The 10633-nt window shown below is 39.5% G+C and overlaps 2 protein-coding genes across 4 annotated transcripts; both read right to left on the minus strand.

The window, feature by feature from the left end:
* Positions 1-102: 102 nt before the first annotated feature.
* Positions 103-4411, minus strand: si:ch1073-228j22.2 (SPRY domain-containing SOCS box protein 2). 2 transcript variants are annotated; one of them, XM_054782751.1, is made up of 3 exons: positions 4240-4389; positions 1404-2153; positions 103-1324 (listed from the first exon to the last, which is right to left on the minus strand). In XM_054782751.1, exons 2-3 carry the CDS (start codon positions 2137-2139, stop codon positions 1194-1196), a joined length of 867 nt encoding a protein of 288 aa, XP_054638726.1. In that variant the 5' UTR covers positions 2140-2153; positions 4240-4389; the 3' UTR covers positions 103-1193. The 2 variants fall into 2 exon arrangements, with proteins under 2 accessions (XP_054638726.1, XP_054638725.1); XM_054782750.1 differs by having other exon boundaries at positions 104-1324; positions 4265-4411.
* A 1667-nt stretch (positions 4412-6078) lies between these two features.
* Positions 6079-10202, minus strand: LOC129185541 (HLA class II histocompatibility antigen, DP alpha 1 chain-like). Of its 2 annotated transcripts, none has more exons than XM_054782753.1 (4): positions 10002-10202; positions 9831-9899; positions 6314-6595; positions 6079-6227 (listed from the first exon to the last, which is right to left on the minus strand). In XM_054782753.1, exons 1-4 carry the CDS (start codon positions 10051-10053, stop codon positions 6097-6099), a joined length of 534 nt encoding a protein of 177 aa, XP_054638728.1. In that variant the 5' UTR covers positions 10054-10202; the 3' UTR covers positions 6079-6096. The 2 variants fall into 2 exon arrangements, with proteins under 2 accessions (XP_054638728.1, XP_054638727.1); XM_054782752.1 differs by having other exon boundaries at positions 9639-9899; positions 10002-10197.
* Positions 10203-10633: the final 431 nt, after the last annotated feature.

Raw genomic sequence — 10633 nt, forward strand, 5'->3', positions numbered from 1 at the left:
TAATAAATAAATAAGAAGTAGTTAAAGAGTAAGGTTGAGAAGGGAAAATAATATAATGACAGTGTAATTCAAGTAAGCGGGTGTGTGTTTAATAATCCGGGACATTATCTGCATTTATACAAAAGACAGTACCTACATTAAAAGAAAAAAGAAAAGAAAAGTAAGCATTGAATTATGGGGCAGCCGTGGCTTAGGAGGTAGAGCAGGTCGTCCAGAAACCGATCCTCGCACCCTCCACCCAGTCACTGTCGTTGTGTGCCTGCGGCAAGACACTTCACCCACCTTGCTCCTGGAGCCAAAACCAGCTCACAATTGTAATACTCCACGTACCATTGGACCAAGCCGGCGGGGCCGAGAGGGGGGCCATGTTGAATGGGCAGCACATGGTCTCCATACACTCTGCCCAGGCTTGCCCCCTGCCCCAGGGCGCTACCATTGTCTCTCGAGACAGAAGGATGCCTACTATTACTAAATATTTAATTAGAGTAGTAAAATAGGAATAGTTTGTTAATAATAAATAAAGCATAAATATGTTAGGCTAAGTGGAGACGATAAATAAAGACAAGTAAATAAAAACATTGAGGATAAGCCTATACTGTTCAAATTCAAATAAATGAAATGAGTTTCTTGATGTTGAATGTGACATAATCTATGTTATTGTAGAGTTGTTATAGACAATTATTGATGACTTCTTTTCCTTGTGGTCGAGATGTCATTTTCAATATTTGTCCAGTTCCTTGCCTTGACGTCTTTCACAAGTACTTTGGCTTCCTGCAAGTCCTGCATTTAACTTGATGCAGATTTTACAGTCGGCGCGCCCAGCAACTTGGATTTTCCCCTGCCTCCTGGGGTTGCGAGCTTTCTTGGCGACGTCAGCATTGCATCAGATGAAAAGATATCTGTATTATTTCAACAGCTCACGAGGTGTCGGTTTGTGAGCTATTTTTTTTGCAGGTTTCAGTCATCTCCTTTTTGTACATGAAAGTGCGATGGGACATATTACAAAAGGTACAAACATGATACTGTGGGTCATTTATTTTTTACACAGAAATAATTTCACCATAGAAAAAAAAGTCCACATAATTGCATACTTTGTTACATAAATATGATTTGTAATAAATACAATTATGTCCCCCTATTGTCATATGTTCATAAAAAAAGTCATCTGTTAGAATCCATTTCTCATGTATTCATTATTGACTAGAAAGAAGGTAGCGCTGGAGAGCAGGTGGAAGAGGGAGTTTGTCTGTGTGATTGTGCCTCCGTGGGCCTAAATGACGGCCAACGCAGAGTCCACACAACGCCAGCAGGGCTGGAGGATCACCTGAGGAAAAGAAGATGGTGTTATTTTAGTCATCTCTATTGCCACACATTTCTATTCTTGCATGAGAATCAACACTCACGGGTGGCGCCGTTCAGGTATCGAAGTCGTATACAGGCTCCTCCTCTCACACTGCTCACTGCTGGGAACAGCTCCACACCCCGAGGCAGGTCTCCGAACGCAACACCAAGGAAGTAGCTGTCAACGACAAATCCAACGGTCGCTGCGTCTGCATCCAAGACCATGAGGATGCGCTCAGGAATGGCAATAGGTGTTTCTGCCAGCTGTGTACCTGGCAGGATATGTTGGGAAGATGCTGCAGCTCCATCACAACACCTCCTCCTCTTTTCCGGGTAAGCTCCTCGATTTTGTCCATTATGCCAGATCTGATTGGTTTGGAGTTCCCAGCCCCACGACTGGCAGTCTCCCCCGATCAGCACATTGTAACCTGAGGCCTGCAGAGGGCAACTGTGCCTGGAGATTCCCAAGACAGCATGACTTCCTCTTTGGTTGGGGTTCCACACCACCTCCCACACGTGAAGCCCGCCCGTCACACCCTTTTCCGCCCTCACGCCGTCGCTGCTCCGCTCCACCGGGGAACGCCTCGCTTCCTCTTTGCTGGCAGAAAGGTGGACGTGAGGAGAACAGTGGACGGAACTCCATCGTGAGCGACTGTCTCCTGGAGCAACGGGAGAGGAGTTTAAAATGACCTCCAGGCGAGACGAGGTCGGCACGGCCAGAGAACGGAGAGCACACGAGGACGAAGGAGGACGATCTGCTTTTCTGCCCTGCAACCATGCTGACAATGAGAGACCCATTTGGATGAATAGCTCTGTAAAATATCATCACAGAAAAAGAAACCATTCATTAGCCTCCGATACAGTCCTCATTTTCTGCACTTGCCTGGAAATGACATTTGTGTCGCCCCCTATGGGTTGTGTTCAAACTGCTGCATGTAATACGGATATCCTCAAAGTGTTATACTCATTAGACAAATGCTCAATGTCTTAAGGACAATTACTTTCTAAATCCAGTCAGATGTTTTGGTTGATGGCAGACATGTTTTTAACCAATCTTTCTTACATTTTACACTTATCAGTTACGGTACCTAAAGGGGTGTACCAATTTTCATTACAGTTACTTTGGGTGTTTTGTAGATTGTATTGCGCTATGTGAGAAATTTCAAGTCAAATCCTCTAACGGGGTCAGACTTCGGGGTTTACGAACAGTGTTTAATAACATCTGTCAGCAAAATGACATATTGAGGTGCGTGTTTTGCCAGGTTTTCACCCTTTTGGTGCGCAACGGTTCAGGAGTAGAAGAGTTAGCTTACGGCAGTGGTGTGCAAAGTATGGCCTGGGGGCCATTTGAGGCTTGTTTTTTGTTGTTTAAAAAAAAACAACAACAATAAAATGGCCTTTGCATCAGAACATTACAAAGAACTGTTAGGGCCACTCTGAAACAAAAACTATTAAAAAGTTACTAGAACAGCGTTATTTGCTATGTGTAAAAAAAAGTACTTTCCTTGATTTGGATATTCAAGAATGATCTAAATAAAATTGTAAATAAAAACATCTTTAATTTTCCATTACCTCCATTTTTTTTTTTTACAATTGCAGAATAGACAACTTAAAAAAAAAAGTAATCTAATCAACCATTTATGATTATAGTTAACTTTGTCCAAAAACAACAACAACAATCACTGAAAATGTTTTAAACCATGTATTAATATCGTATTTGATGATGAAGCTATGTATTAATTAATCAAAATTTTGGATGGAAAGACATATTTTGAAACATTTATTAGCATGTACTGTATGTATTATGATTATGTTTTATGTATTTAGCATACTGACATGCATTGGATTGGTTTTAGCATATTTAATCCAAGATGTGTCAAACATGACCCCTTCATCCTTCATTATTTGAACTGAACAAAACATCACAAGTATTATAGGTGACACAGCTAATTAGTAATCTCATAATCAATGCCATTAATTAAAAATGCAGAGGACCAATAAAAAACAAGCTGCAGGCCCAAAATGGCCCCTGGGCCGCTCTTTGGACCCCTGGTATACATAAACCCCTTGTTTATCTAAGTTAATTGGTTCCAGACGCAACCATGATAAAGTGAATTTCAACAAAGTAGGATTCCTTCTTATAAATGGAATATTTCTGTAATTATGGCATAGAAAACCTGCTTAAAAGCTTCTAAATGTGTTTTTTAACATTACTAAGGCCCTCAAGACATGAAATAACACCCATAAATTCACCTTTACATTTGTATTTCCCAATACAGGAGATATAATCACAGAAAATAAGCTATTTAAAACATAAATAAAACTTATGCTAGTGTGTGTCGCATTAAATGTGTTCCGGATTTGTGGAGGACAGGAAGTGACATTGGGGGTTCAGAGTTGAGTTTTAGCTTGTCGTGGGTTACTGCTGCAACAGTAACGACCTTATTATTAGGATTATTGATAATTTAAATCTGCAATAAAAGCCCGTTGTTCTGACAATCAAGTCTGGTGCTTGTCTCACCGAACAATTACGAACACCTAGAATACTACATTCACAATTTGAATGCGTCTCCTAATGCCTTAGCCGTTTATGTGATTGAAAATGCTTCATTTAGGCAAAAATATGTAAAATATGCTTAAAAATGCATTTTTTAACTAATGGCATGAAACATCGTGGTTGACTAAATATATGTTTGAAAAACTGTGATACCAGAGTGAAGCCGCATAATTCGAACCGGGGATGACTGTACCGCTAAAGGCACTTTACTCAAATGAAATAACACCATATACATGTAAACAGTACACTGAATACTAGAAACAGCATGCTAATCTGTACAGACAGTTATTGGACTACTACTGCATTTTCGTAGATAACTGGGGCAAATCAGTAGTACTTACAAATCAGTTATACTTGCAGTCTTACTTGTTGTGGAGATGTCTTCTGTCCATTGTTGTGTCTTGCCTACTGCACACTCAAGTCTCGTCCGCGTCCATTTAAAACGCCTCTCTTATCGGATGTGTCGTGCGTATCCATGCTGCTAGGTCACGTTAACAGCTCCGAATGTGACGGTAAGAGCACAATCTATGGTCTCACAGTGACGTCACGACACCTCCAGCCCAAAGTAGCAAGGACGAGATGGCCCTGACACCCAGTACAGACACAAACACACGCACACACGCACGCACACACTCCTGTGCACTGATAGCTGCTGCTGAGTGCAAAGCATAAACACAAAGGCAGGCTTCTTTTATCGCGTTCTGTAATGGACATAAAGAAAAACGGCAAAGCACAAGAAAAGGATCAAACTAGGGCATTTAATTAACAAGAAAAGAAAAACGCAATAGAATCCAAATCGACTCATTTTCTCTTAAATGTCAGGCTGCGCATGCGTATAAGTACTTGCTTGAAACCCTCAGTTTTGTCTGTCAGGCAGTGATGACGAACGATATTTTGGCTTTGATGAAGGTGTCAAGAAAACAAAATTCTTAACATACATCCGTTTCAAGGCTAATTTGACAAAACTTGACCATTATTATTATCTTTAATAGTAATAACTGCATGACCCGTTCTATTGCCAGGTGTGTAGAATAGTAGATTTGCATATACACATACAGTGTAACCTTTGTTTAGTTTGTTTACAGTCATAATACCTTCCAGAAGGTCCGACTCGACTTCCCAAGAAATATTGTAAATCTAATTAATTTGGTTAAAAAAACAAAAAAATGTTAACATAAAACACGTTTTTACATTATAGTTTTTACATGCAGAAAACAATTCAAAATGCGTAGAAATACATCCAAATGATGAAGTCTTAAATGAACATTCTTCATTGAAATCATGGCTTACAGAGACACGAGGTGGCAGTGAGATCAACACAGACTGCACCTTTAATTTTGCCATTAGTTATTTCGTGAAGTCAGTAGTGTTTCTCACATGAAGTCTCTGCTTTTCTTTTGATCACTGCTCCAAAATAACCCAAAATGGAACCAGAGAAAGTTGCAAGTGCCAGCATGAAGACAGTGAAAAAAAAAGACAAAATTCAAGAAATAACACAAAGGTGATCCATGTTGATCTCGCTGCCACATCATGTCTTTGTGCCAACACCTCATCAAGTCTATAATAAAAGCAAAAATAACCTTTTATGCATTTATGAGACTTTGTCTCTTAACTGGCCTGGGAACGCCTCGGGATCCGCTGGGACGAGTTGGATGAAGTGGCTCGGGAGCGGGAAGTCTGGGCTTCCCTGCTTAGGCTGCTGCCTCCGTGACCCGACCTCAGATAAGCGGAAATATCTTTTTATCAAATTCCCATCAATCTGAGAGGAAACCATGGGAAACATGATTTATCCAAAAAAGTAATGCTCAAACATAACAGTATGCATCTCTTAATGTGTTGTACATTTATGGTATGTTCATACTACACTTTACACTCTAGAATTTGTGTGCCCAAGGAAGAGAATACACCAAAAATTTGCACAACCTAATGCTGTTTATGACACTGTCACAGCTGTGTTTGTTTTTAACAAGTTCATTTCTAAAGCACACATTCACAACAGAAGTTATCTCAAGCACTTTTCATTAAAGAAAACCAACTATCAAGCACTTTGGCGACAGAGGCAAGGAAAAGTTGATTTGAATCAAATCTTAGCCTGAGGTTTATGAAGCAAAATAACATCAGAGTTTAAGATTAATAGTGCAAGTTTACGTTTCACACTAAAAAGCCGTGTGTCTTATTCATAGATATTTAAAATACAATCAGACAACGGGTGTTGTGTAACGTTCTCTGGCTCCTAAAAAAGTTCCGGCTGAGACTCCAATTAACGCCACAGTCAAGCCCACGCCACACAAAACATCTGGGAAAACTCCGGGATGGCTGAACTCGATCTCTGTGAAGGTGAAAGACGCAAAAACTTGTTTTACTACAAAAACTTGTTTTCATCATGTGAATGTTTGTACACATGAAAACATTTACCTAAGAACCTTGTTTTTGGCTCGTCCAGGGCTGAGTGGTACACAGTGCAGCCATAAATGTCTCCTTCCTGTGGTGTGAACCTCAGTGTTGATAACTGGTGGAATGTGTAATCATCGTTCTGGTGATATCGACCGAGGGACACCCCCTCTGATACCACACCACCATTCTTGGTCCAGTGGACTTGGATGTTTGGTGGAAAGAACTGGTCTACAAGGCAGATTAGGGTGTTGTCTTCACCAAGATGAAGCTCTTCTGCTAGGTAGAGGATACTCTCTGGGGGGTCTTGAAGGGGGTGGCACAAAAAACATGTTTTTATAATTTAGCCCTTATACACTACAATGGATTTTGAAAAAAACAAACAAGATGTGATTAAAGTGGTGACCAGGGGCCATTTTCCAGCCTGCAGCTTGTTTTTTATGGGTTGTAAAATAAAATTGGTTATTTATTAATTAGATATCTAATTAGATATTACACTAACTTGCTTTGTCTCCAGAAACACAAAGTTAAGATCTCCAGATAGCTTAACATTTGTTGACCTACTTTGGATTGGTTTTAGCATCTATAATGGACAAACTGTCTCAAAGTGGCCCCCGCATCCTTCCACCCTTCAGTATGTATGCGGCCCTTGGTGGGAAAAGTTCGAACACCCCTAATAAAGTTGCTCAATGCTGACCGCTCATGATACTTCAAATGCAGCTACTGTCATCTTAATGGTTAATAAAAAAACTACATCAGAAGGTTGCCGACAGCCACATCAGTTCATGCCGGTGTTTGTTGAACCGATGTTCAGGGCGTCGCAAGAGCTCACAAGACGAGACAATACACAGGATTATACATGACGATCGACATGGTGGTCGTGTTGTCGGACGCATGGTTTGGACAAGAGAGGGCTGGGGCTGTCAACCGACCACCACCTGGTGGTGAGTTGGCTCCGATGGTGGGGGAGGATGCCGGTCAGACCTGGCTGGCCTAAATGTAATTGTGAATGTCTGCTGGGAACGTCTGGCCTCCCATCTGCTTGAGTCTGCTAACTTCAGTTAGGCTTAAAGGCAAAATGAATTGAGTTTTCTTTCCTGCAGTGAGAGAGTAAACAGAGTCTTTCTCTGAAATTCGAAAATGGAGACACTTACAATGGTGTGAAAAAATGTTTGCCCGCTTCCTGAGTTCTTATTTTTTTTCATGTTTGTCTCACTTAAATGTTTCAGATCATCAAACAAATTTAAATATTAGCCAAAGACAACACAAAACTGAACACAAAATGCAGTTTTTAAATTAAATGTTTTATTATTAAGGGAGAAAAACAATCCAAACCTACATGGCCCTGTGCGAAAAAGTGATTGCACCCCTGTTAAAACATAACTTAATTGAGATCTATCAATCTGGAAAAGGTTATGGAGCCATTTCTAAAGCTTTGGGACTCCAGCGAACCACAGTGAGAGCCATTATCCACAAGTGGCGAAAACATGGAACAGTGCTGAACCTTCCCAGGAGTGACCGGCCAACCAAAATTACCTCAAGGGCGCTGCAACAACTCATCCCAGAGGTCACAAAAGACCCCACAACAACATCCAAAGAACTGCAGGCCTCACTTGCCTCAGTTAAGGTCAGTGTTCATGACTCCACCATAAGAAAGACACTGGGAAAAAACAACCTGCATGGCAGAGTTCCAAGACAAAAGTCGTTGCTGAACAAAATTAACATGAATCTCAATTAGTCTCAATTTTACCAGAAGACATCTTGATGATCCCCAAGAAGACCTTTTGGAAAATACTCTGTGTTAACGAGCCAAAAGCTGAACTTTTTGGAAGGTGTGTGTCCCATTACATCTGGTGTAAAAGCAACATGGCATTTCAGAAAAAGAACATCATACCAACAGTAAAATATGGTGGTGGTAGTGTGATGGTCTGGGGCTCTTTTGCTGCTTCAGGACCTGGAAGACTTGCTGTGATAAATGGAACCAAGAATTCTGATACCAGCAAAGATGAGTTGGCCAAAATTCCTCCACAGCGCTGTAAGAGACTGATTGCAAGTTATCACAAACGCTTGATTGCAGTTGTTGCTGCTAAGGGTGGCCCAACCAGTTATTAAGTTTAGGGGGCAATCACTTTTTCACACAGGGCCATGTAGGTTTGGATTTTTTTTCCTCCCTTAATGATAAAAAGTTTCATTTCAAACTGCATTTTGTGTTCACTCGTGTTGTCATTGACAAATATTTAAATTTGTTTGATGATTTCAAACATTTAAGTGTGACTTTACGAAAACAGGGAGGGGCCAAACACTTCTTCACACAACAAATGCAAACTTTAAATGACCAAATGAATGAAAATATTGTAAGTGTCATCATGTAAAACATGTACAAGTACAACTGAGGAATATTTTAGTCATCTTCCTCTTTGGCATCAGTGAAATATCTGATTTTGTGGCCTTAGTAGAGCAATTTTTGATATTTAATTTTAATAGATGCATTATTTGCAATCAGTTATGTCCTTCCTCATTTCCTTGACAAAATATTATAATAAATTTGCTCTAAAATGCACTTTTGACATGTAATTATCTGTATTAATTTTTCAATAGATTACATAGCGGCCTTTAGAAAAAACAATCCAAAAATACATTTGCTTGGTTTTAATTTAGTAAACGTAAAAAAAAATAATACATGAAAAAATTTATAAAAATATAACAATACAAAATATATAATACATAATAAATAAAAATGCCTCAAATAAAAGTGGCTCGCGACTTAATAACCATTGGAAAACGTGATTCCCAGGTTGTGATCATTTGAGAACCCCTGATGTAAAAGATATGGTGGAAATGAATAACAGATATGGAGAAGTGTTTCATTGTGTAAATGCAACCATGATGTGGTGTTCCTTAATGCAACCAGTGAAGCACGTCTGAAACTGTAAAACACTCGTACACTGCTCAACAAAACAAAGGGAACAATTCAACAACAAAATGTAACTCCAAGTCAATCGCACATTTGCGAAATCAAACTGTCCACTTAGGACGCAGCATAGATTGACAATTGATTTCACATGCTGTTGTGCAAAATGAATAGACAACAGGTGGACAGCAAGACACCCCCAATAAATAAATACATATAAATAATAAATAAAATAGTAAATAAATACATTTTTGTGTGATTTTGTTGTCAGCACATTCAAGAGCAAAGTATTTAATAAGTATATTTCATTCATTCAGATCAAGGATGTGTTAATTTAGTGTTCCCTTTATTTTTGAGCAGTATATTTCAAGTCCATTATGGTGGTATACAGAGGGTTTTTTTTGATGATTCAAATCAATGTTGAGGTCAAAACTTTACCTTCTACCTCCAGTTGATATTTCTCCCATTGTTCTAAAGCATTCAAAGCGCGCCAGCAGTTTTCCTTGCTCTTCGATGCGTCTTCGTATACATGCACATCATGCAATAATTCGCTTATATTGACAGCAAAAAATGTGGGGATAGTGTAAACGATCTTCTCCGCATTGTAATTCACATATCCAAGCTCGTTACCATCCAATTCCATCAGTTCAGTTGTGGCATTCTTGAAACAGCCCAGAAAAATGCTGATTTTGTGTACAACTGGGAAAAAAAACATTACACAAGAAAGAATATGTTACCGTGACTGTTGATATAAGGATATCAGACTAAAACTGCAAATCGAAAAGAAAATGCAAACCCTACCTGCTGCACAAGCGACGAAGCAACTGAGTGTCAGGATTGTGAAGAAATTCATGTCTGAACTACAAAATATCTATCACACTGAAAAATACCTTCACTTTGCCACAAGTGACAAACTAAGAACGACTGAAACACACGTACCACACGCACTGACCTTGATAACAACTTCCGTATTAATCCTGTAAATTGTTTACTTTTCATCGCATGCCTTTTACGCAGGACGATTATATAAATGGGGGGATCGATACAAATAGCCATAATGTCGATGTCAGGTCGTATAGCTATTTTTCACTGCTAAGAACTTCTTTGTATGTTCGTTTTCACAAATATCGGTGTGTTTTTGTTCCCGCCGGGGTATGCTGGAGCCTAATCCAGGTGACTTCGGGTGAGAGGCGGGGTACACCTTGGACTGGTTGCCATGTCAATCGCAGTCTTTTGAATAGTAGTATTTTGTATTGTTTACATGTAAGAGTTGTTGGACACAGGAGGGCTTTAGGGCAAACAGCCAAATGTATTTGAAAGAGAGCCAGCATAGTTTTTGCTGCTTATTTTGCATTGACTTTACTTTGCTCAAACAATTGTATGTAATAAAAAGGGAATAATTGTCGATATTCTAATTGTTGACATTGTTACAT

This window comes from Dunckerocampus dactyliophorus, chromosome 7, assembly GCF_027744805.1.
Source record: "Dunckerocampus dactyliophorus isolate RoL2022-P2 chromosome 7, RoL_Ddac_1.1, whole genome shotgun sequence".
Classification (NCBI taxonomy): Eukaryota; Metazoa; Chordata; class Actinopteri; order Syngnathiformes; family Syngnathidae; genus Dunckerocampus; species Dunckerocampus dactyliophorus.

Bases quoted from the DNA above. Each gene is read 5' to 3' on its own strand.
- si:ch1073-228j22.2 (XM_054782751.1), bottom strand. From the start codon at position 2,139: ATGGGTCTCTCATTGTCAGCATGGTTGCAGGGCAGAAAAGCAGATCGT. The intron at 1,325-1,403 runs GTGAGTGTTGAT...TCTTTTCCTCAG, and splicing joins ATACCTGAACGGCGCCACCC to GTGATCCTCCAGCCCTGCTG.
- LOC129185541 (XM_054782752.1), bottom strand. From the start codon at position 10,053: ATGAATTTCTTCACAATCCTGACACTCAGTTGCTTCGTCGCTTGTGCA. The intron at 9,900-10,001 runs GTAGGGTTTGCA...TTTTTTTCCCAG, and splicing joins CTTCGTCGCTTGTGCAGCAG to TTGTACACAAAATCAGCATT. The intron at 6,228-6,313 runs GTAAATGTTTTC...TCACCTTCACAG, and splicing joins GCCAAAAACAAGGTTCTTAG to AGATCGAGTTCAGCCATCCC.